Source organism: Suillus fuscotomentosus, assembly GCF_016647785.1.
Source record: "Suillus fuscotomentosus strain FC203 chromosome Unknown F5891scaffold_35, whole genome shotgun sequence".
In the NCBI taxonomy this organism is placed as follows: Eukaryota; Fungi; Basidiomycota; class Agaricomycetes; order Boletales; family Suillaceae; genus Suillus; species Suillus fuscotomentosus.
In genome coordinates this window covers 103,882-129,047 of record NW_024539547.1, presented here as the reverse complement: position 1 = coordinate 129,047, position 25,166 = coordinate 103,882, and the positions used below count along the sequence as shown (strand labels likewise).

General features: G+C 49.8%; 8 protein-coding genes across 8 annotated transcripts; 5 read left to right on the top strand and 3 right to left on the bottom strand.

Moving 5' to 3' along the window:
- Window positions 1–2,169: 2,169 nt before the first annotated feature.
- F5891DRAFT_1190148 (transmembrane amino acid transporter protein-domain-containing protein) lies at window positions 2,170–4,040 on the bottom strand (the record flags this gene model as incomplete). The annotated part of the gene is made up of 11 exons (XM_041367249.1): window positions 2,170–2,223; window positions 2,281–2,653; window positions 2,708–2,868; window positions 2,916–2,964; window positions 3,011–3,020; window positions 3,068–3,083; window positions 3,138–3,419; window positions 3,471–3,553; window positions 3,602–3,709; window positions 3,765–3,840; window positions 3,888–4,040. The coding sequence occupies 11 exons, from the start codon at window positions 4,038–4,040 to the stop codon at window positions 2,170–2,172; spliced, it is 1,365 nt and encodes a 454-aa protein (XP_041224538.1).
- Window positions 4,041–6,569: 2,529 nt separating this feature from the next.
- Window positions 6,570–7,786, top strand: F5891DRAFT_981381 (Lactonase, 7-bladed beta-propeller-domain-containing protein; the record flags this gene model as incomplete). Its single annotated transcript, XM_041377093.1, has 3 exons — window positions 6,570–6,890; window positions 6,959–7,262; window positions 7,311–7,786. 3 exons carry the CDS (start codon window positions 6,570–6,572, stop codon window positions 7,784–7,786), a joined length of 1,101 nt encoding a protein of 366 aa, XP_041224537.1.
- Window positions 7,787–7,998: 212 nt separating this feature from the next.
- Window positions 7,999–9,928, top strand: F5891DRAFT_432109 (WD40-repeat-containing domain protein). The gene is made up of 2 exons (XM_041371804.1): window positions 7,999–8,615; window positions 9,521–9,928. The coding sequence occupies exons 1-2, from the start codon at window positions 8,161–8,163 to the stop codon at window positions 9,600–9,602; spliced, it is 537 nt and encodes a 178-aa protein (XP_041224536.1). The 5' UTR covers window positions 7,999–8,160; the 3' UTR covers window positions 9,603–9,928.
- Window positions 9,710–12,480, top strand: F5891DRAFT_432078 (uncharacterized protein). Its single transcript, XM_041371803.1, has 5 exons — window positions 9,710–9,818; window positions 9,875–9,994; window positions 10,057–10,134; window positions 10,197–10,341; window positions 10,392–12,480. The coding sequence occupies exons 1-5, from the start codon at window positions 9,816–9,818 to the stop codon at window positions 12,035–12,037; spliced, it is 1,992 nt and encodes a 663-aa protein (XP_041224535.1). The 5' UTR covers window positions 9,710–9,815; the 3' UTR covers window positions 12,038–12,480.
- A 232-nt stretch (window positions 12,481–12,712) lies between these two features.
- F5891DRAFT_981379 (uncharacterized protein) lies at window positions 12,713–13,424 on the top strand (the record flags this gene model as incomplete). The annotated part of the gene is made up of 3 exons (XM_041377092.1): window positions 12,713–12,715; window positions 12,766–13,035; window positions 13,089–13,424. The coding sequence occupies 3 exons, from the start codon at window positions 12,713–12,715 to the stop codon at window positions 13,422–13,424; spliced, it is 609 nt and encodes a 202-aa protein (XP_041224534.1).
- A 5,062-nt stretch (window positions 13,425–18,486) lies between these two features.
- F5891DRAFT_432065 (uncharacterized protein) lies at window positions 18,487–19,410 on the bottom strand. Its single transcript, XM_041371802.1, has 4 exons — window positions 19,172–19,410; window positions 19,046–19,117; window positions 18,915–18,995; window positions 18,487–18,860 (listed from the first exon to the last, which is right to left on the bottom strand). Exons 1-4 carry the CDS (start codon window positions 19,244–19,246, stop codon window positions 18,579–18,581), a joined length of 510 nt encoding a protein of 169 aa, XP_041224533.1. The 5' UTR covers window positions 19,247–19,410; the 3' UTR covers window positions 18,487–18,578.
- A 796-nt stretch (window positions 19,411–20,206) lies between these two features.
- On the top strand, window positions 20,207–21,220 carry F5891DRAFT_431847 (uncharacterized protein). The gene is made up of 4 exons (XM_041371801.1): window positions 20,207–20,428; window positions 20,479–20,700; window positions 20,751–20,978; window positions 21,032–21,220. The coding sequence occupies exons 1-4, from the start codon at window positions 20,333–20,335 to the stop codon at window positions 21,074–21,076; spliced, it is 591 nt and encodes a 196-aa protein (XP_041224532.1). The 5' UTR covers window positions 20,207–20,332; the 3' UTR covers window positions 21,077–21,220.
- A 143-nt stretch (window positions 21,221–21,363) lies between these two features.
- Window positions 21,364–24,910, bottom strand: F5891DRAFT_954615 (uncharacterized protein; the record flags this gene model as incomplete). Its single annotated transcript, XM_041375268.1, has 9 exons — window positions 21,364–22,315; window positions 22,638–22,836; window positions 22,870–23,282; window positions 23,352–23,553; window positions 23,632–23,827; window positions 23,882–24,139; window positions 24,198–24,357; window positions 24,573–24,693; window positions 24,745–24,910. The coding sequence occupies 9 exons, from the start codon at window positions 24,908–24,910 to the stop codon at window positions 21,364–21,366; spliced, it is 2,667 nt and encodes an 888-aa protein (XP_041224531.1).
- Window positions 24,911–25,166: the final 256 nt, after the last annotated feature.

Below are 25,166 nucleotides of genomic sequence, written 5' to 3'. Positions count from 1 at the left end.
CGCAACGATCGTAGGTCTGCGGGTACTTCCTGCAAGCTAGCTAGGATCATCATGTCGAGGGCACCGTATATAAGTCTAGGATGCTCACATGGTCATTTACCTGACCCCTTTCCCGCACCAACTGCGCTTTACTTCGAGAATCATGTTGCAGAGTGCTAGGCTATGTAGTTGGTGAGTTTGCATTTCCTGCATTTGATTTGTTTACCTGCCAAAGTACCCAGCTAACACCATTCATATACTCCAGTTGGGTACCAGTGGTATGAAGGGTGTTAACTATAACCAGTCACGCATTCTTTTTCATTGCATTCTAGCTTCCTTCAGATGAAACCATAGGTCGTGGGACCAAGCTCACTTTCCGGACAGCGGCCTAAATAATTCGGACTCTTTCTAGGTCCATCGGATTCATAGACTAAGATGAATCATTTCATGGCCGGCAGATTTTCACCATTACTTTGAGCTTCAGGGCCAGACCTCGCGTTGATGGCAGGCGCCCGTGACGGCGGAAGTGGCTAGTTTCGATCGCCCATCAAGTAGCTCACGCTTATTTGTTTGACACGCTCGAACCACTGGATTAGCTCCGAGGGCGTTCGCATGCACGACCGGTTGACGTTCATCCGCGGTAAGTCCAACTTGCGCGCTGGCGGCATAAATGCATGACTGCAATCTCATTCCTGACCCTGATCTTCGGATCTGACTATGCTCCACGGAAATCAAGTCATTCTTCACGTCCTTGTTTTCCATAGTTTGCTAGTGATAAAGAGCATCGAGTTCAATCCCGTCCCGCTGGGCACCCAATCTGTGATTGTAACAATGCTTTCGATGATATGTCGGTAAACAAGCATTGACATCATGGAAGGCAGGTAAGATGGTCATAAAATTGATCTGTGTCTTGATCATTGCAAAGGTCGAAATTGAACCGACATTATTCCGATATCGCAACTTGACCGCGGTCAAGTTACCAACCACGATACATCGCACTTGTGCCAATCACGATGTCCGCGATTGCAATCATCACCATATACACATTAATCCGAGGCAGTTCCTCTTATCTATTGTGGAGAGGCAAGTTGGACCCACGCGCAAATGCGCAGGGAGTGATGATATCAGCGAAGGGACTCACTAAAACAGAGTATCTTGGCAGCGGCCTTTGCAATGAATGGAGGATCGAAGCGAAGCGATATATGGGGGTCTTTGAAAACAGGAAATTTGAATTCGGAAGGCCACCGCCATAATTGACGAGATGGACGATTGACAGCAAGCAGTGATGCAAAGATCTCATTGGCTGGCACGGAGAAATCGACAAAATTCTCATCCGGAGTGTTCCAGAAACGCTTGCGTGTTAACAAGTATGTGCGCGCAGAACTTGTTGCCAGGGGTATATGATCCATCTCTCTTGGCATGTCCCTCACGCTGACGCGAAGATATGGCCTTTGGGGTTTCCGTGGCCAGGTCGACATTACGAATGCGCAGGACTTCCTTATGTAGGCTCCTCACTGCTAAGCTACTAGTATCTGCAAATAAATGGCGAGTATTTCATTTGAACTTTGCTCTCTCTCCTCCCCGCTGATAAGACGTTTAGCTTAAAATCCATTGCACATCTAGTACTAGTCCTTTGGAGACTGTGTCGGGTCCAATGCCACCGACTCAAAAGGCGAGCATACCATCTCGCTCACCGAAAAACAAATTGTTCGCTCGGCTCCGATCGACACTCGCCCCCTCAATTGATTTCACCTATAGTCACCACTCTTTAGATACCTATATCCACATTTCCGACTGGATGCCCAAACCCCCTTCAATTAGCCCACCGAGGAAGGTGTGTATGATGATAATAATATGAATGATTCAAGTTTGCTGCAGGCACTGAGTACTGATTCCTCGTTGATGCGCTGTAGTTCTGCAAAGTCAAATGATCTCTTTTCTTCCCAGTCTGAGTCGAACTCCGCGTCCATAGCCACCTATCATGATGCAGATGAATGTCCCAGACCAAGTTCGGCAACCAGCGTATTTGGAACGCATCGAGCATGTATCATGGACTATTGACAATCTTGGTCATATCACTGACTAGATCCTCAGGCCCACATCTATAATTGAATTATCCTAGGAAAAGCTCTCAAGTGAAATTTAAAGGACCCGACACGGACTACACATTACGCCACAATGAAACCTCCCCTAGCAAACGAACGGTCTCCCAACTTGGCCATTGGCGTAGGCTTCGGCGATGAGCTATCATCAATCACTGACAGTGAGACGAGTGTCAGATGCGAAGACACAAACACTGACCTTTATCGACACATAAGTCCCAGCGACACAGATGAAAGTGCCGGAAATAACAGTCAACACTGCGAGTGTTGTCCCGATTGGTCGTCGTTTGAGTCCGTCCATGCCACCCTCGAGATGATATGCGTCATGCAACCAGAAGAATCCGGCCAAACCGTACGTGTACCATGCGGCAAAGAGGGCTGCCGTGATGCCGATTAGGTAGGAAAATATCGGGACTGCGATGGCAAGAATCGCAGCCATAGCTGAGCCTGCAAAACACAGCAGAGTCCAAACTGTCCACCCGAGTAAGGTATGCGAATGAAGGTGCTCTGAATGACGAAACATGCGAACAAACACCAGCTTTGTAGCTGTATGAGTGTATAGCCCGGAAGAGCTTTCGAAAAAAAGAATTAGTGAGGGCTAGACCAAACAACAACGCATCACTGACAACAGGAAATTTGGGAGACCAATGGCAAACGCTGCCTTTGCCCATACCGGAGGAAGGGAAAAAAGGACCGGGGACTGGACTGTGTTTCCAATGTAGACATACATGACTACGCTGAAAACAACATAGAATACTGTAGCGAAGCCCTGTAGACACCATGCTGCCTGAAAATAGCCTTCAGTCGCAACATCGAGTACAGGAGCGTTCTGACCTTTATAGCGTCCTCGGGTTTACGCATCTCAGATATCAAAATAAAGAACCTGTCATACGTCAGTTTCAGCAGGAATACCATGCCCAAAGTCATACATGAAGTGTCCTAGTAAAGTAGTTAGAAATGTTGATTAACATCGCAAAATTCCGTACCTGCATATGCAAAAACCTAATGAGCAGATAAGCAACGCTAAGTCACTCGAAGACATAATAAGGTACCCACAGGATTTGTGACAGCCAAGAAAGCATCGAAAAAGTTACTGGAGGCAGCTATTGTCAAAGAACGTCCGGGAACTGGGTTCACCCCTGCTCCAATCATTGCAATGAAACCAGCTACGGCAATGACTGCTGCACTAAGAACACCCATCCATGCCAAGCGATCCAGTGTCCGTGGTAGTGAAATCAAGAAAGCAACGGTGCCAGTAATGATGACCAGATACATACTACACATGCCCTGATTCGAAAGCGTTGACAGTGCCTGCTGGCTGGAAAGTAGTCCAGAGCCCTGTTTGTGATAATTCAATTGCGACATATTCCAGTTAACTCGATGACGCACCGAACCAAACACAGCGAAAGAAACAGTTCCGAAGGCAAGCACTTCCCGAGCCACAGGTCCGAACATAATGTATCCAGCATCGCCTAGAGTATCTCAGGTGTTTGAAAATCACCGATGACAGAATTTATTACCCATAGTATGCACATTAGGATGATTCAACTTGAAGTCGATGAGCAACTTGGCAGTGTACAGGCCAAAAATACCAAGAAACACGATTAGAATGACAGCGGGCACAATGCCTGAAGATTTGTAAAAACGCTGCTCCTCGTGGAATTCAGAGGACAGTAAGCTCACCAACGACTGCTAGTGCGCTTGGAAGAGACAGGATACCATTGCTGACGATTTCAGCTATCATGAGGAGGCTGACAGCCTACGTTCGATTAATATTTTACTGTGTGCAATCTCGCATAGACGCACCTGCCAGCTGAGTGTCTTGTATTGAATCTGATGAATACCATCTTCACCGAAAACATCTTTAGCACCTTTCGAATCTTGCTTCTCGGCGGTCACCGACGTGTTTTCGTCCACATAGGGTTGTCCATGCGCTTCATATGTCGGGTGGGACGCCATCTAATGGGTGTGATAACGTCAGGCTACGAGAGCACTCACATCCTATAAATACTAATGCGGAGCCAACAGGGCTAGAAAGCGAACACCGCACTGCCCCATTTGCCCTGGTGTAGATGAAACCACCCGTCCCTACCTGTTGGACTATCCGTAATATCCACATCCGAGGAACGCCATATATTCGCCAACTCACTCACGCCGATGGCATCACCAAGCAACCTCCATCTCCTATATCCTCACCTCCGAAAAGCCAGCCAACTACTCATGCGCTGCACCAACAAGACGGGAAGGCTCAAGCCGATGAGATTCCGGTTGCAGATAGTTGACAGTTGCTACAGCCTGAGTAGGCTGAGCAAAAAGGAAATCTAGATTGCACTCGCTGTTGTGGCCCAGGGCAGAACTATTTTGAAGCAGTTATGCCCGCGGCAGAACTGGCAGAAACAAGGGAAAAAAGTTGGTCGTGGCACGTGCTATATTGATGTGAGACCACTAGATAGCGAGTTCAGGTCCTCGCATTCCTCTCTCACTACATTTAAATTTTACAGTGCTTCAACTTGTGCTTCGCGTTCGCACTGCTCGTCGGGAACATATCAATCGGTAGCCAGCGGGTCTAGCATGTATTTCATATTGTCTTGTGTAATGCCGATCTAATAGTCAAAGTCTCGCACCTACTATACACTTGTCAGGTCCATTGCAGCCAGGCTGCGTGCTACCATCATCATGATGTCAAGCCCCAAACATGCCAAAGCACCGGTTATACCACGACAAACTCTCCTCAGTACCATGTCAATTTTCAGACTTATCTATGCCGCGTCAAAATAGTTATGCCACAACCTCATGTGACTCATGTCCTGGGCGTCTTTTGGAACACGAGGCAGGTTAAGGCAGTGCGAAGCAACACCCAGTGATACCCGCGCCTCACAGCTTGTTATCAAGACACCCACAATCCCTCCGCGAAGTCCGACTGTCCACCTCAACGTTCGACACCATCAGTAAAATGTCGGATCTCGTTCCTAATCGAAAGTTTAGTGAAGATCATGAAGGCGCTATAACCGCAGTCGTAATGTCCCCTGAAGGACAACGAATGATTACCGGCTCGTACGACAGGACACTTTGTCTGTGGGACTTGAAGACAGGCGTTGTGTTGAAGAAGATGGAGGGGAATCGCCATAAAGTGCGGACATTGGCGGTATCACGAGATGGGCAATTGATAGCAAGCGGTGGGGATAAGGGAGAGATCATTATCTGGCATGGGGAAACTGGGGAGTATCTCGTCCAAGTAATGATAATCGACTCCTATACGATCTTCTCGCTGGACTTTTCTCCTGATGGGACAGTGCTGGCAAGTGGTTCCATGGACTGGACGACGAAGTTTTGGAGCACTGCAACATGGCAGATGCAAGGAAATCCAATCGAATCCAGTACTTGGGTCAACCGCGTTCGCTATTCGCCATCCGGCAAACTTCTTGCCATTATGACACACAGCAATCTCAAAATTTACAATTCGGACACCAAGGAATGTGTTGCAGACATGGAGGATGACAAATATGGGAACAACCTCCACTTGAATTTACTCGCGTGGACACCTGATGGCACACGCCTTCTCTTGACGTGCTAGACCGGTATAACACTCCACAGGGCTAGGAATCGGTCTCGCATAGCCCTCCGCATCGCAGCCTGGCATATCCCTGCATACCCTCCCGTTCTGCTGCGGTCAAGCCAGTCCTGCGAACGGCCTGCTCCTCCCGCCACGCTGCATGCCAGGAAAGAAATTCTGCGACTCGGCGCATCTCCTGTTGCAGGAGGTCGACCTCTTCGGCCCATCGGCTGGCGCGTGCTCTCGACCTGCACCATTCGATATGCAAGGCTGTGGATGATCAAGGCCAAATCCTCGTCCGTAAAATGACAGTACTTACCTTCAGACAGGATGGACTCGTTATCGTCACCTATTGCACCTACTCCGCGGGCTTTCCAGATCCAAGATAAGGTGCGATTTCCTTCAGATTAGCCGCTATCTGCCTCTGACATCCCTCGAATACCAGTGGGCTGCAGCTCTGGTAGCTCCGCCTCCCAACTTGGATTGTCTAAAACCCCTGCCAGCACCTTGACTTATCTATGCCGCGTCGAAATAGTTATGTCACAGCCTCATGTACACTATTATGTCTGCCATCATCTTTTTCTCATCTTCTGTTGCAAACAGCGCTCGAATGTCTCGTCGATATCGGACTCTTGACAATGGTATGCGAATGTGCGTAGTACGGCTTGCTCCAGCGTGAGCATGTGGAACGAATTGCTTCTGCGGGATCAAACGTTCTAGGTTCCACTGCTCCCAAATGCCTATGATCTCATCACACAAAACCGGGCCGCCGGTGACGACACTACCACCATCTCTGAGCGCGCGGACAAATAATGTCGGCCTCCGAACATTGTCCCGTTCGAGCGACAAAATACCGTATATCACGTTGGTAAAACACGAAATCCCACAGTCCATTAGTCCTCTTTATCAACGATCTATTTGTAAACGAGACAACCATGGCACCGCTCACGATCTTTGTCGCTTCATACGCTGACTCCATCTACACATTGTCCTTTGATCCAGTACCGTCGACAGGATCCCCGACTCTTAATCTTCTGGCTCGAACGATCGTCGGCCACCGTCCGTCATGGATTGCATTTCATCCGTCCGATAAATCCCTCGTATATACAGGGCTCGAACAGGCAGATGGAGAGGTTGCCGCGATCAAGTATGGCAGAGGTGGAACCGTCGAAGGAGAAGTGGTGGCCAGGGCCAAGAGTGGTGGTGCAGACCCTTGCCACCTTCTTGTCGCAGAGGACGAGCTTATCATTGGAAATGTAAGTCCCCAAAACGTCGGCTCTACCTATTCTAACGTTCCCTTTCTCGCATCCGCGTCTACATCTAGTACTCCTCGGGCACAATCGCGACCCTTCCGATATCAACATCTGCCCCTTACATACTCTCACCACACCCATGGACGCTTTCAATGCCGTTTGAGCATGTAGGTCGGAACAAAACTCGCCAATCTTCATCCCACCCCCATCAAGTCATCCTCAATCCACTGAACCAAACGGAGAAAGAGCTCCTTGTCCCGGACTTAGGTACAGATAAGGTCTGGAGACTCACCAAACGAAGCGATGGCAAGTGGTCTATTCGCGATCACATTGACTTCGAAGCAGGGAGTGGCCCACGACATGTCGCAGCTCGAGGTGTGTCACTAACCTCTACTCTTGAAACCTTGTTGATTGTTATAACAGGAAATACCCTTTACACGCTACTGGAGCTCACCTTAAAGCTTGCTGTGCATACTTTCCCTCCGCTTCCGGCGACCCCTACTCCTCTTACATCTCTGTTCACGCTTTCTGCATTACCGATACCGGATACCATGTCGGCAGCGGAAATTCTGCTACCCGAACCCAACGCATCCTTCCCTGAAACATTCATCTACACATCGAACAGAAACGACCCTCATTCAGAGGGTGACACTATTGCAATCTTCTCTCTCGCCACCGGAGAGGGTCAGCCAGAGCTTGTGAACGAAGTGCGTACGGGGCTAATTCATGTCCGGGGAATGGTGTTTGGAGGTGACGAAGATAAGTATCTGGTTGTAGGTGGTGCGGAAGGTGGCGGAGTGAAGGTATTTGAGAGGATTGATGGTGGCAAGGGACTCCAAGAAATCGCGAAGCTCGGTGAAGACGTTGTAGGACGTCCCACTGGCTTCTTGTGGTACTGAGAAGTCACAATGTGAACCGGTGGACATACATCTGCTCGCCAGCTGGAGTGTAGCATTTATGGGCGTCTGTCGCATTAGGTCGAGGATACCAGTTGTATACTAGTATGCTTGCTTGTAGTGTCCGATCGAACCAGCTCAGCGAGAGTGGCGGGCTTATAGATGCGGATGAAGAGGAGGACAGTGCCGGCTCTCGTTTCTGCGTCACTGCACCTTTCCGTTTTCAGTCTTCAAGATGAATAAGTCGGGCGTCTATGCAATACTCGCACCTGTGCACACCGACGGTCCCTCGATAGGTCTGACTAGGGGATATTGTTCGGTACTCTATCCCAGTCCGGGCGCCTCGGCCATACTCAACACCATCAACCTCCAGTAAAATGTCTCAGCTCATCCCAAGCACCACACCTCTTCGAACGTATAAAGATCATACAGATGCCATACGCGCTGTAGCAGTTTTCCCGGATGGCCGACGTATGGTCACAGGTTCATATGACAAGACGGTTTGTCTGTGGGACTTGAGAACAGGTGCTATGTTGAAGAAGATGGAGGGACATCGTGATAGGGTGGCGACATTGGCAGTATCACGACATGGGCGATTAATAGCAAGTGGTGATCGGAAAGGAACATTCATCATTTGGCACGGGGAAACTGGCGAACTTCTTACACAATTCACACAAGCTCATTCTAATCGGATCTACACATTGGAATTTTCTCCCGATGGAACAGTACTGGCCAGTGGTTCAGAAGACACCACGACCAAGCTATGGTGCAAGATGACATGGCAGCTACAAGGAAACCCAATAGAGTGTAGAAATTGCGTCCGTCGCGTTCAGTATTCGCTAGTGTACGGTCAATTTGGAACTGTCCGAAATTCACAGGGTAAATTTACAGTGCGTCCAGAGGCCTTCAAATTCACCACTGTGAATTACCGTAGATTAACATGTCTGTAAATTAACGCTATTTTACAGGTGAATCAGGTCAAATGTACTGTGAATTACAGTGAATTAGGTGAGTTATTCAACTTTCCACTCGTCCCAAGCAGAAGGGTCAGGGACGGACGAGACAAGGTTTTTGCGGCCTTCTTTGTTGGTGCAGAACCCGACTGGTGCACACAAATCAATACCGCTGGATGCCGCAAGCACGAACAAATCTTTCTCCACTGTTCTAAACTCTGAAAGAGCAGCTGGACCATCCAACCAATCTGCGCCATTGTCAAACTCTGCTGAGTCCGACTCCGACTCCGACTCCGAGTCCGAGTCCACTGTCCCTGCTTCAGGTGGAGGAGGCATTCGACCAGCGGGAGGCAAATCTTCAGTGGACCGCTTGCCAAGGATAGTGGATTCCATATCATGCCACTTGACGAGAGGTTTGTATGGTGTTTTTAGTTTCTGTGTAGTCAGTATGAGACTGAGAACTTAACACGCGAAAAAATGTTACTCACATTAGAATCAAAGGAATGGTTTCGGGGAGATTTTGAAGATAAAGAGATAGTAACTGTAGCTTATTTCTCGTTTCACAATTCATGGTTGCGAATGTTATGCCCTAGCCCTAGTGCAGATACTTTGCGAGATTCACAGATTCACCACCACGGAGACGCCCATCGGATTGGCAAACTCCAAATTCACCCAAATTTACACCCCCAAAATGCCCTTCGAGATTCACATGCTGATTAACGCTAATTTACAGGTGTAAATTTACGCCTGTAAATTTACACCCCTCTATTTGACCGTACACTAGTATTCGCCGTCCGGCGAGTTTCTTGCTATTGCAACATACAACGACATTCAAATCTATACGTCAAATACGAGGGAACGCGTAGCACACTTCAAGGGCCAGATTTCATATAACTTCACACTCCTGTGGACGCCTGATAGCACACGCCTTCTCACAGCAGGAGATGCAAATGATCCGACCATACGGGAGTGGGATACAATAACTCGGAAGCAGGTCGGTGATCCTTGGATGGGACACAAATCAGGCATTTCCTCCATTGCCATCCATCCCTCGGGCACACTCGTCGCTTCTGCATCATATGGTGGGCGTGTTCGTCTCTGGCGACTCTCAGATCGACGGGTCATTGCCATCTTCCAGCACTCAAGCTGGGTAGGATGCATCACTTTCTCCGTGGATGGCAAGCACGTCCTCAGTGGAGCTTCTGACAAGATGATCTCAGCGTGGGCAGTACCAAAGGATGCTTGGCCTGAATCAAAGGTATTTTAATGTTAATTTTCTACCTCTTCACCATCTCATATCGCATATCATTGGATTACAAGGCTCAAGTCTCTGCAAACCGTAATATGGCAAACTTGGAAAAATCGCTGTGGGAGGAAGTGCTTCTTGACGCACAAAAGGTATGATGTCATACATCCGTTCAAACAGTTTCCTGGCCAACGCTGACTTTGACCATACATAGGTAATTGATTTGAACCCTTTGTCACACGTTGGATACCGGTTGAAACATACTGCGCTTCATGGCGCACAACGCTATGATGAAGCTATCGAGGTCCTCACGGTGATGCTTGCCAAATTAGACAATGCTCACGATATGCAAACACGAAGTAAGCCCTAGTAAGTAACACACTTTCCAGATGCTCAACTCTTTCCTCAGAGCTGCGCGAGCAGTATGTCAGTCCCTCTAAAGCAGATGGTATGATTCAAAAGGTCATAAATGATCAGCTTGACACTGCTCCGCTTCGTCTACTTGACACCACTACCGGGCTTCTATGTGATCGAGAAACGCAGATAAACGCTTTCAAAACGACCGCAGAGTACAAGCAACTTTTCTTGTCGATTATGAAGCATGCGGACCTCTCAAGGGAGATCATCGCAGATGCAGTGGCCAAATACTTTGGTTGCGTCATGTTATCGCATAGATGGGAAGGAAAGGAACCGCTACTGCAAGACATCAAGGACAAGGTCGTGTACCAGTTGGAGGCGACCGGTGGTCTCAGGAAGTTACAGTTGTTCTGCAAGAAAGCTCGTGAGGCAGGGTTTCACTGGGCGTGGGTTGATTCGTGTTGTATCGACCAGAACAACAATGTCGAGCTCCAAAAATCGCTCAACTCCATGTTCGCCTGGTATTATCATGCAGCGCTCACGATCGTCTACCTCTCTGATGTTCCGCCTTCGTCCAAGTCTGGCGCACTGGCAAAGAGTGCTTGGAACACTCGAGGATGGACTGTCCCGGAATTCCTGGCTCCCAGAGTCATTCTCTTCTACCGACAGGATTGGACTTTATATCTCGACAACGACTCCCACAACCACAAGGAGTCTGTCGAGATCATGCATGAGTTGGAGGATGCGACGGGCGTAGATGCACGTGCCCTCGTTGCCTTCCAACCGGGGATGAGAGATGCCCGAGAGAAACTCAAATGGGCATCTACGCGTATCACCACTGTGGCAGAAGACATTGCATACTCACTGTTTGGTATCTTCGGCATCCAGCTGCCTATCCTTTATGGGGAGAATAAGGAAAATGCGCTCGGGCGGCTCCTGCAGGAGATCGTGGCTCGATCGGGCGACATTACAGCCCTCGACTGGGTCGGACAACCATCCACGTTTAACAGTTGTCTTCCAGCCAACATTTCATCATACGCAGCCCCTCCATGTGCTCTCCCGTCTTTATCTGAAGACCAGATTCAGATGGCCATCTCCTCCCTGCGTCATCCTGTGGCTGTGGAATTGGCTTTAAGCTTTTATGACCGGCTTGACAATATGAGCGCTGCTCGCTTCGCGAACTGCAGACTGCACCTGCCTTGCATAGTGCACCGTGTCATAGAAGTCAGACGGAGGCAGGATCTAGCCCAGGAAACTCCTTTTACGTACGGAGTAAAGGCGGATGGGCTTTGTGACCTGTTGATCACCACCCAAGAGGCGCTGGTCCAATTCTCTTGGACAAGGCCCACTCGACAGACATTCTTGCTTGTCCGTCCATGGGATCGTCGTCTTCTCGAGCTGCCAGACTTTGGAGAGCAGCCTGCCTTCGATAACGACGCGGAAGATATGTCCGATCCCGGGACTCCGTTAGATCACTCGCATCGTTCTGCTAGACAGGAGCGGATTGATTCGGAGCGTCACTCACGTGCATTACGATTGATCGTTCGCCTTGGGCAGCCATTCGGTGCATTCTTGCTCGCACAGCAGCGCGGTGGAGAATATAAGAGGATCGCGTCAGATCGTGATATCATTGCACAAGTCAAAGACATTGCTTCTGTTCACAATGTGACGGATATCAGAACCCTAGAAATATTGTAGCTATACGTATTTTATTTTGAAGGATAGAGACTCCGGATGTAACTTCAACTCAACGATCTATGATGATCCATCACAGAGCTACCAGCCAGTAGTCCAATTTGCGCAAGAACTCTAAGTGAGTTTATGGCACAGCTGCATGGCTGCAAGCTGAAGTACGTAGTCCTTTTCCTGGCCTTCAGATCCGACTATGGGGCTTGGCATGGCCATAGGGATAATGATCATATCATACAATCGTTATTGTCTTTGAATTTTAGACGCTTCACTGGTGATCAAAAGATGTGAACTGACATTGCCAGACAATGAATGTCATACAGAGGCCCCAAATCGGCAACGGCTTCGATAAAAAAAGTGAACAACGTTGGACAGTCAACTTAGCATCACAAGAGGCATCTTCGTGATGCCAAGTCAACTATCCAACTTGCCCTGTAAGTCGCGGTGTGATGTCAACCCCTTGTTTATGCATGTTTACCACGTCTCTAACCTACTTTGTGTTGCTTTGCTTCAGCCTTCCTTTGACGGCGATGGCTGCTGGATTTACTGAGGGGACGACTATTGTGTTTTGTGGATTTTGTGGCTTGTCAGGTACCTGCACGTCCACTGGCTGTGTATGGATGACATGGGCAGTATAAATGTGCAGAACCTCGTTAGGCTCACTAGTCCTGTTAATACAAATCAATGGTGAGCATCCCTATCTGTTCCTCTCTCATCTTCGCCGACAACTTATCTAGCCTAAATCTATCGCACCCCCGCACGTGAGCTTGCACCTTCCTCCTGACTTCTCATCCTTTGGAAACGCTTGCGTCGAGTCGGATGCCACCAATAATGCCACCGACACAAAAGGCGACCATACACTCACTACTTTCAGCGATGCATCTCTTGCCGAAGAACAAACACCTGGCCCGGCTACAAACAAGATCAGTCGCCTTAACCGTTTGCGTTTGAAGGTCAAGCGCCCGTCATTTTCCAAGAATCGGTCGAGCGTCCAGTATAGTCCAAAGGTACACATCGCTTTTGCATGGTAAGTTGTACTCTTACTGACGGTTTTTGACAGAGTCCGGCTGGGAGAATCTTTCGCTCATCGGAGTCCTCACCAGCTCCTTCTCCTTCATCCCAATCCTCTCTTATCGATGCTCTGAAGAACTCTCTGCGATCAGACAAGCAACGCGCTGTTCAGCGTTCACAACCAGACGCTATTATCGAGGTGGAAATCCGAGCTTGTGCAGCTGACTCACGAGAGTCTATCTCCAGTAGTTCGGGTGTTTCATGCGACTACAAACCGGGGCAGTCGGTGATCGTAAAGGATGTCCCTTCCGTTGCCGATGCAGTCACTGGATGGAGGAAGCTGCCACCTAGATTGCCAATTCCGAAGTGGGACGTTGATGATTGAGTCCCTCTCCTGCAGAATACTTATCAGTTGTATCATAAACATGCTGTGTCACTTCATTAATCAGTACCCGACTCCAGAACGCAACGAAAGGTCCAGGGATGAGCACCATCCTTAGCAAGAGAGGTCTCATATACTTGTTCAGACAAACACGAGGCCAGCTGCCACGAAGCCAAAAACTTCCATGTCATTGGAAAGCTGTATAACTATCAAAAATCAAAGTTGTCGCAGTCGGTTCGAGGTTCGGGGACTGACAGAATTTATGGACCATTGCGCATCACCGAACCATTGTTGGATTCCGAAACAAATATATTTAATGAGTAACGGGCTTCTCAGTCAGAGATCTGGTACTGTACAGTTGTATATCAACTCGAATTAGGTCTCGGCGGATGCTCCCACGAATCAACGATTCCATCCAGTTACTTTGTAGCACATCATACAGTGGGACAATCACGAATTCGTGCTCGGCGCTAGATATGAAATTGACAAGGAATCAAAGAATTAAACAGTAAACTCGATATTGCAGCAATAAAACTATCGTTACATGGAGCTAGAAGGCTCGATGTTAGCAACTGCGAGGACGAATGGTAAATACTAAGAACTCACGCATCTCGGCAACTCGGCCAGTGTGTCCCATGTGCCATGCAGCTCAAATCAAGCTCGACACCTCCTCTTGGGATGACCAATGAAGTCAAAGGAGTATAAAATGCATGTCGGGAAGCGGGAGGTACCCAGAAAAGGAGCCGACGATCGGGGCCCATCACCCATCCATCAACCTGCAGCAGGAAAGGGGTCGAATTATAATTAAGGTGAAGGGTATGTTCGGGCCAGTCAGGGTTGGGCAGGGCGTGTTTCAGGCTGGATGAGAAGCAGATGAGGTGATTATTACAAGCGCCAGTTGGCATGATATGGCTTTCCTCGGTGAGGGGTATGGCGCTTCGATGCAGCGAGAATGCGGAGGGATCTGGCTCTGTAGACTCGGGAGATGACTGCGTTTTCACTACACTCCACAAACGGATAGTCTTATCGAAAGAACCAGACGCGATGCGAGTACCGTCAGGTGAGAACGAGACTGAGTGAACCCAACTAGTGTGCCCCTCCAATGGCTCACCCAATGGCTGTCCCGTTGCTACATCCCACAGCCGCACAATCTTATCGTGCGAACCAGACGCGATGCGGGTGCCATCCGGTGAGAATGAGACTGAACAGACCGGTCCAGTGTGCTCCTCCAAGGGCTCACCCAGTGGCTGTCCCGTCAATGCATCCCACAACCACACAGTGTTATCCTGCGAACCAGACGCGATGAGAGTGCCATCCGGTGAGAACGAGACTGACAAAACCCAGTCAGTGTGCCCCTCCAATGGCTCACCAAATGACTGTCCTGTCGCTACGTCCCACAGCCGCACAGTTTTATCGAAAGAACCAGACGCGATGCGAGTACCATCAGGTGAGAACGAGACTGAGTGAACCCAACCAGTGTGCCCCTCCAAAGGATCACCCAATGGCTGTCCCGTCGCTGCATCCCAGAGCCGTACAGTGTTATCTGATGAACCAGATGTGATGCGAGTACCATCCGGTGAGAATGAGACTGAACAAACCGCTCCAGTGTGCCCCTGCAAGGGCTCACCCAATGGCCGTCCCGTCGCTACATCCCACAACCGCACAGTGTTGTCCTCCGAACCAGACGCGATGCGAGTACCATCCGGTGAGAACGAGACTGACAAAACCCTTCCAGTGTGCCCCTCCAAGGGCTCACCCAATGACTGTCCCGTCCATATATCCCACAGCCGCACAGTGTTATCGAAAGAACCGGACACGATGCGAGCACCATCCGGTGAGAATGAGACCGACCAAATCGCTCCAGTGTACCCCTTCAATGGCTCACCCAATGGCTGTCCCACATCCCACAGCCGCACAGTATTATCCTCCGAACCAGACACGATGTGAGTCCCATCCGGTGAGAACGAGATTGTGTGAACCCAACTAGTGTGCCCCTCCAAAGAATCACCCAATGGCTGTCTCGTCGTCGCATCCCACAACCGCACAGTGTGATCCGATGAACCAGACACGATGCGAGCACCATCTGGTGAGAACGAGACTGAACAAACCGCGCCAGTGTGCCCCTTTAAGGGCTCACCAAAAGGCTGTCCCGTCGCTGTATTCCACAGCCACACATTATTATCCTCCGAACCAGACGCGATGCGAGTACCATCCGGTGAGAACGAGACTGACAAAACACAATCAGTGTGCCCCTGCAATGGCTTTCTTGTCACTGCATCCCACAGCCGCACAGTATTATCGTGCGAACCAGACGCGATGCGAGTACCATCAGGTGAGAATGAGACTGAGTGAACCCGACTAGTGTGCCCCTCCAAAGGATCACCCAATGGCTGTCCCGTCGCTGCATTCCACAGCCGCATAGTGTTATCCTGCGAACCAGACGCGATGCGAGTACTATCCGGTGAGAACGAGACTGAAAAAATTGCTCCAGTGTGCCCCTGCAAGGGCTCACCCAATGGCTGTCCCGTTGCCGCGTCCCACAACCGCACAGTGTTATCCCGCGAACCAGACGCGATGCGAGTACCATCCGGTGAGAATGAGACTGACAAAACACAATCAGTGTGCCCTTCCAAGGGCTTACCCAACGGCTGTCCCGTCCATACATCCCACAGCCGCACAGTCTTATCGTGCGAACCAGACACGATGCGAGTACCATCCGGTGAGAGCGCGAGTGAGGAAACCGCTCCAGAGTGCCCACTGATTACGGTCTGGGCAATCATCCAGTTCAAATCACGGCCAAATGCCAGACGAAGATTATTCGGAAACCTTGCAGTAAAATTGGTAGCCATAGTGGAGTTGCTGGGTGAGAATGGCAGCGCTGATATATACAAGTGCGGCGTGCTGTGCAAAATCATGCCACCGAACACTTGAATGAATCTTTGTACATCCATCGTGGTGGACTGTAAATCTTTGTATTCAGAATGGCCCTGTTTGTATTTATGAGTTGTTCGTCCGATATTGCCTCGTATATGTGCTCACCTTCAGCCACTTGGCAACGAGTGGAAGCACGATAATAGCACCTCTGATTGCATTGAGAAGTCCGAGTGCTTCGATCCAGAATAGCAGTCTCTCGTCGTCGTCGAATGATCTAATTGCCTTTGCAAGCTCGTCGTCGAAGTCCGTTTTTTGAACATGCGTAGCCCAGTGTCGAGAAGAATAGGAGAGATGTAATGGAATGGATGTTTTGATTCGTTGGGGCAGTCCGGTATCTTCGCAATTAGGGAGGTATGATGACTGTAAATCACACATATTGAAGCGAAGGCCATGTTCCATCACTCGAAGTGACGCCAACGCTAAATCGTGGTGTTGCATCTTCGTCACCTCCACGAAAAAGTCTCCGCTGAATGATTTGTCTGTGAGAAACTCTCGAAAGGATGCGTGTAGGGGTCTGATTGGGATACATGAGTCCGTTGTGCCACTAAGGAGGGATCCCATATGTTTTACTACGACGTCCAGTTTGTAATGTTTGTTGCGGTTTTGAAAACAGTCCCGCATGGCGTTGAGGGAATCGAACGGGAGGGGTTCAGCCGTGCTGAGTATTTGTCCCATCACGGAACGAAACTCCGCTAGTGCTTCCTGGTACTCGACATCACCATACTCGTGTCGTGGCCATATTTCTGCCAAAATAAGCCGATACATATCATACAGCTGGTCCGTCCATTTCCCAGGATCACGGTTCACAACAGTTTCAAGGCGAGACCTTGGGTTTACACTGGGAAGGTCTTTCATAATGTATTCGCATGCAAGACGTGCCCACTCGAACAGTCCATCGGCTTTCGCAGCGAGGTTTGCAATCTCATTCTCCCCAAAATGCGACGGTCCTTGTAGCTTGTCAGATATAAAAGTGCAGATGTCGCGTTTCGCCACTGCTGCTGAGATCTCATCCATGGATAAGCGTAGAATATGTTGAGCGCCGTGAAATGCGCTTTCGATATCATGAAGTGGGCGAGAGGTAATGAGAATCCGAAAGTTGGATGGGAGTTCTGTGATTTTGGGGAAGCCTTTGTTCTGAAGTTTACCGGCCAGTATGCGGAGAAGGTCCCGCCGCGTTTCCGGTCCGCCGCTCTCGTCCAACGCCTCGATCACGATCAACACAGGTCCCACACGTGACTTGGAGACTTTCTTCAGTGGTTCCATGAGAAGCTTTTCCCACTGCTGGAAAATGTCTCTTGAGTTCTTGAGTGACGTGGAATTTTCGACCGCATCCGCCAGATGTCGTCTCATCTCTGGATCGCAATCAGCCAGGTCACGAGCGATGGTGGAGAAAACTTTTTCATGGTGTTTCTCGATTTCTTGGGCCTTGTCGAAGCAGAAACACGAACCAAGCACTGTCATGTCACTGAACCACTTGGCAATCGTGTGAGCGATGGTTGATTTGCCCGTGCCAGCAGGGCCAGATAGCCACAGCACACGTTCAATAGCGTCTCCACCACCGTTGATCCAATCTGTGATCTGGGAAAGAATCTCCGTGCGCGTTCCTCGTAGGCACTGTTTCGTGGTATTTAGTCCTACACCCTTCGCATAAGCTATATCCCCGAGACTCAAGGTATGGCCTGAATCAATGTAAGATAATGTGAAAACAGAAGAGTGTCATAATTCTTACCCGCATGTTGGATGAAGATGGCCACGTCTCGATCAACTTGGTCCCGAAATTGTTGTACGAGTCCGTCCAAAGTATCGTTGTACCGCTGAATGGTGATATCAGCTTCCGAGAAGACGGTTTTCCCAAGTCTTTTCCCTATGATGATAGCATAAGATTTCATGTACGAAGTGCGATAGCTTGGCGACTCACGAAAGCTCTTTGTCCCAGAGTAGTCCCTGATGAAACGAGCACACTCAAGAATCTGCTGAACGATCTTTCCAACGATATCGCGCATCGATTCAATTTTTCGAAGAGTGTCATCTTGAGTCATGAAGTGGTAAACTTCAGCCAACTTCTCGAGAAGACGACGGACTGATTGATCGCGATTTGCTTGAGCGATGATAGTCTACATGGAATTATGACTCCTGAGCAGGAGACAGAACTTCGGGAGAAACTGAACGCACTTTGGACGCAGCAGACAGTACACCCAACACCATTTTTGCGTACGGATGTACCTACACAACTTGATTAGTTCGCTTCCCATGAACGAGAATGACCCATACATCCGTAATCTTCTCAAGGACAGCGTCGATAATATTTAGGGGTTGGAGATATGTCGTCTCAAAATCATCCATAGCGGTGAGACCTGCTGAGGCATTGCTGGCCGCAGATGCCACAGAAATTGTACGTCCCCCGAGTAGTCTCATACTTTCCATACCCTCACGGGCACCTTGAAGTTCGGCATCGACTAATTGGGGATTGGGACCTTCCTCCACATCAGAAGGAGCAGTCTCAACCTGTGCAACCGCCGAAATGTAAAGAAGGAAAAGTAAATCATCAAATTAAAATACCTGTATAGTAGGTACTGAAGCGCCTTCAAGTTCGACGTTCTGGGCCACAATGGTGTGGTTGCGTTTTCGCTTGAATGGTTTCTGCACAAATTCAGTCATATTCAGGACAATCAGCATTCACATCTACGCACAGGAAGTTTTTTTGTGAACCCATTTTTTAATTTCCGCAGGGACTGACAGACCCCTCTAAGAGGTTCGGCGCTCTGGACGAAAAATACATGAGGGCTGCCAGCCATGAATTACAAAAAATCACGTACCTGGCTTTCACCAACATTTGCTTGGCTGGATCTGTTGGCTCCTGGAGGAGGATCGGGCCTATGGTCTGCACTCATCGCGAGTGGTCGTGGATTTGGATTGAGTCAGTGTGAGAGAAACGATGGGGGACACTGTGAAAAAGGAATGGACGTTTGATCCTTTCGCAGGATCCTTCGAAGCACAGCCAACACGTCACGGTTAACTTGAAGCGCAGTTCCTTCAACCACGCAATTCCTGTCGGTTCGGCCGGTTATTATGTGCGGGTCACAATGTAAGATAATAATGGAGCATCGGTAGAACCCGGTCTACTCCAGAGTCGAATTGTACAGCAGTACTTTCCGATAAATATTAGGCCTTCCATCATCAAAGTTGGCCGGGCCCCGAGCCTGCATTGGCATTCAAAGTGTCATTCCAGCTGTCCTAACTTCAAGCATACGACGAGACCTGTGCATGGGATGAGACGATGGTGCTGATATTTATAAGGCTGTTCTGCCGCAAGTGCTATCAATATCATAGTAGAACTGTGAGGAACTTCCGGTCCTGGACGCCGTGTGTGACCGTGACGTTCATCTAATCAATGCATCACGTGGTGCCAAACTGTGTCACGACTCACCGAGTTCTCGCCCAGGATGCCACCACAGGCCCACCACCGTATACTGTGTATGATCTGCACTCTTGCACGCCACTATGTCTCGACTTTGTCTCATACCCCAACACTTTTCGTGTCAGTCTCTCGACATTTATTATTTAATTTAGTCGAGAGTAATTCAAATTCAATGTGTTTTGTAGGATTTTCGTATTGATCTGCAGAGGCCTACACAGTCACGGTGGCCTGCACACGTCTCACCAGCTTGATCTGACGGTTCTGACCCGTCATGTAGTATTTACCCGCAGTCCCCTATGAGTCCTAGTGGAGACTCGGATACGTCAGTGGCCTCAGATGTTCAAAAGGTGTGTCATACAACTTTGAGTCATTGCTGCCCTTGCTATTAACAGCGAAGTTTCATGCACATGACGGGAGGCCCACAACCACTGCGTCATTGATGATTGTTTACGCGTCTCAATTGCCAAGCTTTCGCTGTTACCCCTTTGACTGAATAATGTCTAATTTGCATGCGCTGTGACAACCATTGTGGTCTGTGACCTTGGTGGCTAGTCGGCACATGCACAGGTCAATGCTTGTGGACGGACGATATGGGCAGTATAAATGTGCAGAACATCGTCAGGCTCCTCACTGCTCACCCGTCTGTAATTCAATGGTGGGCATTGACCCTCCCTAGTATTCTCTCTTCGCTGACCAGTTGTTTAGCCTAAATATACCGTACTCCCGCACATGAGCCTGCACTTTGGCCTCTATGAGGACGAACGCGTCGAGGATAACACCGACCCGGAAGACGAGCACACACTCACTGCTTACGGCGATCTCTCCCTCAGCCCAGAAGAAAAGCTTGGCTTTCCTCCAAACGAACTTCGTCGCCGTAATCAATTGCGTTTGAAGGCGAGACGTAAGAGTCCTCAGTACAGTCCACCGGTGCGCATCGTGTTTGCATAGTTGTACTCTTATTGATGGTTACACGACAGATTCCGGACGAGAAATTCTGGGACCCATTGACGTTTTCACAAATTTCGACTCCTTTAACGCCTGCCGAGTTTTTCAATAGATTTAGACATTCTGTACGACGTGCTTTTCAGCTTGCACAAGCAGAAGCTGCCGAGGCCGAAGCCCGATCTTGTGCAGCTGACCCAGGAGAGTCGACCTTTAGTGACTCGAATGCTTCATATGATTCCGAACCAGGGCAGTCGGTGACAGTAAAGGATTTTCCTTCTGTTTCTGAAACTTATGATCTGATCGAGGAATGGAGGAAACTGCCTCTGAGACCTGGAATTCCGAAATGGGATATCGGTAATTGAACGTAGTTGTATTAAGCATGTATGTGTTACAGAAAATTCAATACAAGGGTGTATTATGCGTGTACTAAAGAGGTCTCGCAGATGCGGTGAGGAGAAAGGGAAAATTGGAAAGTTGGAAAGACTTATTGATGCGCATGCGTATGTATACTACATAAGATGAGGTAGGAAATGATGTGTGAACAGAAAGCACAACCAGAAACAAAATCACCTCGAAATCGTAGATTCAATTCGACATCAAATGTCGGAGGGGACCGCCCGCCAAATCCCCGACACACAGAAAAGCTTAATCCAGAGGCACCAAAAAACTCGCCAGCGCCCAGCCCACTTCTCCCCTGACTTTCGCATCTCTGCCTCCTCCCTCCGCATCAACAAGCTCCCGAACTAGTAGCAAACAATCCTCCCCGTCATCCACATATAACGGTAAATCTGGATGGGTGCTGGGGTGCCCATACTCTCTAAGCACATCAAACGTATCTCCAGATCGCAACTCGAAGAACGGTAAACCCCGATACGATACTCCAGCAGGTGGAATACACATATGTATTGCAGCGCATTGATAGAGCGCGCGTAGCCCTTGCAAGTCCGTGGTGCGGCGAGTGGGGGTATGCGGCGACTGAGTTCGAGTTGGCGTGGGTGGCATTTGGTATGCAGGCAGCGCACTATCTGTGGTATAATAACTTGGTGCCAGCGAGCTCGGAGCTCCAAGGCTCTTGACAGAACTTGATCGTGTCCTGTGGTGTGATGGCCGGAATGTATCTGTGATCTTACTTTTAAGGCTTGGTCGTCTCTGCTGGACACGCCCCCGATCTCTGTCGTTGTCTTCCTGCTCCTCATCGAACGTAGCGAACGACGACGGACTTGGTGGGGGATCAAGTCCAAAGGGTATGTTGCTAATTATCGGCCCAGGCAGACTCTTCATTCGTGTAGGCTTGAGGCGCGGTGGCGAGACGCCACTGCGAGACTGCGATGGCAGTTGTAGGGCAGAGGGCATAGGTGGTACATCTTCGATCATCCTCCAGGTATTCGCACCAGGACTAAGGTTACTCTTGTATGACTTGCCCGACTTCCCAGATTTACCAGAACGCAGTGACTCATCGGAAAGTTTGCGGACAATAGGACCGGTGGGGATATTGTTCGTACTCCCACTGCGCCGTCGACCAGTGATATCGTAAGAATTGGGGTGCGAGTGTGACGCACGCGACGCTGGATTGAACGAGGAAGACGATGATTGTGAGCTGCGGTGGTCATAGGAGTTCTGGGAACTGCGAGGCTCGTAAGAACTTTGCGAGTTACGGATGTCGTAGGAATTCTGTGAGCTGTGAGGGTCATTTGATCGGTAGTGTGTGTCGTATGATCCAGAACCAGACGAATGGCGCGCATCGTACTCCTTCTCTCGCGCATACTTCGTTTCATCCCTCCTAGACCGACCATCATATGACTCCTTGGACGCATATCGGGCATCATACGACCCCTGGCGCTGATGCTGCCTTGGATGCGTAGGTGATACTTGCGAATCGAGAGGTCCAATCACAGCAGCAAAGTTTGTTGGTTTTGCACCTTGCTGTGGTGAAGTACGATGTTGCACTTGCTGCGGATACTTGGTACTGTGGAATCACAGGACGCAGCCGCTCCATCTTTCTGGGCGGATTGACAATCGCCAACGACCCAAGCACGCCCAACACATCACCCCATCGCTCACGCCAGACACGAACTGTCTCGCCTCCACCCGCTGGTCGATCCGCATGCTCCATATTGTCTCTCGTTGCTCCCGCACCTCCAGCCTCAAGACCCTCCCCCTCCACCTGCAGCGCATCCCACAACTCTCCCCACCGCTCCATTACAACTCTCCAAAATGCCTCCATTGCCCTGGCTAAGTCTAGCACAACCCCATCAATCCCACGCTCCAGCAGCTTTACATACACAGGTAACTCCAGTGCAAGCTGCCCCCGCAACGCAACGTAGCTCTGGCTTGCCTGTAGCAGCGCCTCTGGCGGGCGGTTCTTGCGCGTGATTGGGAGGTGCAGTAAGTGCATATGCAGCGGCTGCAGAGTGTGCAGTGCACTGAGAAGCTTGAGTGGCGCAATCGATGTGCCTTTGAGGGATTGGAGAGAGGGAAGGATGTGCGCATGGAGTTCGTGCTCAAGTTCTTGTACGAGATCGACTAGTCCGGTACAGAGCGAGAGGAAGGCATCGAAGGCTTCACTTTGGCCGGTTCCCAAGGTGTCTGGTGAAGAAGGGGGAGTGATATTCAGACTGGAATTGTTCTGGGACAGTTCCGGGCTGACGGTAACGCCAATGACGCCTGAAAATGCCCATCCCCACTTGACGAGCGCCCCAAACAGCGTATGGAGAGTCCGGGCATAGCCAAATGCATCCCGAGCGAGATGGGAGAGCGTAGTGATGTGCGACTTGAGCCTGCTTTCGAGGGCTACAAGGAGGGCAGCTTCGGCATTTTCGGAGTCGGGTTCTATTTCTGAAACGTGGATGAAGCCTTTTTGTTTCGAGGGTGACTTGGCGGACGAGGCAAGGGGCTTTGGAGTGCGTAGAGAACGCATGCGCGAGACGGAGGCGTTTACCACGCCAACCTTGGGTATGCCCATGGATCCTACACCGCCTGCTCCAGGGCCGTCTTTGGCGTGTCCAGATCCGAGGACCTCTCTGACGACTTCTACCCGCCTTCGTCCCTCGTTCACAGCACGAGCTACTTCTTCCACCTTCTGCTTCGCCTCTCTCAGTTTATCGAGCCCCTCAGTTCCCTCCCTCAGTTTCCCAAAGGCCTCACCTATGCTCTCTGAAGTTACGATAACGAGCGGCTCCGGAGTAGCACTGATCACGGCGCCCAGTAGTAACCCGTACTTCAGCAACCGCTGAACCGGCTTTATTAACAGACTCGGTAGGTCCCAAGCATGCGTGTGTGCCTCGACGAGTTCTTTGCTCTCCTTGAGCCACCGCGAGAATTGAGGCGTGAGCTGCGGTGGTGTATTGAGGGCGTCGAGGTGTGCGAGTGCGCGAGGATGTGCGGTGATGTACGTCGTGTATGGGGGCGCAAAGAGGGGCACCTGAATGACGTTAAGCATCAGTGTGAAGTCGCACCTAATATCGAGAGATTGAACTCACCACCTCCAGGAAAATTTCGCCTACGCCCTTGCCTCCTTCTTCAATGGCTATCTCGAGCTTTGACACGAGCATGTCAGAAAGGACAGCGAGTTCAGAAATGTTGCGGAAAATAATGCGTGTATCAGCGACAGATAGTGGAGGCTCGCCCACCGGGCGTAAACTTGAAAGGTGTGTTGGAACCTTAGAATCAGTCAGAGGACCTACTGAATGAGCAGTTAGCGAATTGGATGACCATAGAGAGTCATAGAAGGACCTATTTGGGTAAATGTAGGTACATTCAATTGAATAGAGGGCACGTTGAGCTGTATTGTGGGTGGGCAAAGGCTCGAGACGGATACGTCGGAAGTGGAGATGGTGCTAACTGTGCGTGAAGACAAGGATGAGCATGTACCTGAGCTCGACTTGGTGGATTCGGAACTTGAGCTAGACCCAGGGTTTGAAATTTCTGAACCCGAGACTGGGCGTGTACATGAGAAACCGAATGACGGAGGGTGACCTGGGATGGATTAGAACACTTTCAAAGGGCTTAAAAAGTAGAAGGACTCACCAGACGCCAACCTCATATACACATCCCTGATGAGTGCTAAATCACTTGCATAGGCACGTTCAGAGGTCAAAAGTTCGAGCAGAGCATGTTGGCGTTTTGTGATGGCTGGTGCGGGTATAGGGGGGGCTGTGGTCGAATCTTCCTCTGAGCGTTGTTGACTTGACATCGCACTCCGATCCTCCGACAGCTCAAGGCGGTTATCAGTTCGTAGTCTTGATTTGATAGGTAGGGAGAGGGGTAGAGTGGAAGGAGGGAGGGGGAGCTCCTTGTCTTTAGGGAAACGAGTGGATTGTATAAGAGTATGAGCCGATTCCATGGTAGGAGTATGGCCGGCGTTAGGTGTATCAGCACCGACGGAATCGGTATAAGCAGCGACGGGTCCGGTATAGCTGGTGTATAGGGCAGTAGCGAGGGTATCACTA

Excerpts from the sequence above, each read along its gene's own strand:
- F5891DRAFT_432109 (XM_041371804.1), top strand. The coding sequence starts at position 8,161 with ATGTCTCAGCTCATCCCAAGCACCACACCTCTTCGAACGTATAAAGAT. Across the intron at positions 8,616-9,520 it reads AATTGCGTCCGTCGCGTTCA|TATTCGCCGTCCGGCGAGTT; the intron begins GTATTCGCTAGT and ends ACCGTACACTAG.
- F5891DRAFT_432078 (XM_041371803.1), top strand. Across the intron at positions 9,995-10,056 it reads ATGCTTGGCCTGAATCAAAG|GCTCAAGTCTCTGCAAACCG; the intron begins GTATTTTAATGT and ends TTGGATTACAAG. Across the intron at positions 10,342-10,391 it reads TCACGATATGCAAACACGAA|AGCTGCGCGAGCAGTATGTC; the intron begins GTAAGCCCTAGT and ends CTCTTTCCTCAG.
- F5891DRAFT_432065 (XM_041371802.1), bottom strand. The coding sequence starts at position 19,246 with ATGAGTGCAGACCATAGGCCCGATCCTCCTCCAGGAGCCAACAGATCC. Across the intron at positions 19,118-19,171 it reads CAAATGTTGGTGAAAGCCAG|AGCGCCGAACCTCTTAGAGG; the intron begins GTACGTGATTTT and ends TTTTTCGTCCAG. Across the intron at positions 18,861-18,914 it reads CTTCAGTACCTACTATACAG|GTTGAGACTGCTCCTTCTGA; the intron begins GTATTTTAATTT and ends GCGGTTGCACAG.
- F5891DRAFT_431847 (XM_041371801.1), top strand. The coding sequence starts at position 20,333 with ATGCACAGGTCAATGCTTGTGGACGGACGATATGGGCAGTATAAATGT. Across the intron at positions 20,429-20,478 it reads CACCCGTCTGTAATTCAATG|CCTAAATATACCGTACTCCC; the intron begins GTGGGCATTGAC and ends CCAGTTGTTTAG. Across the intron at positions 20,979-21,031 it reads AACCAGGGCAGTCGGTGACA|GAAACTGCCTCTGAGACCTG; the intron begins GTAAAGGATTTT and ends CGAGGAATGGAG.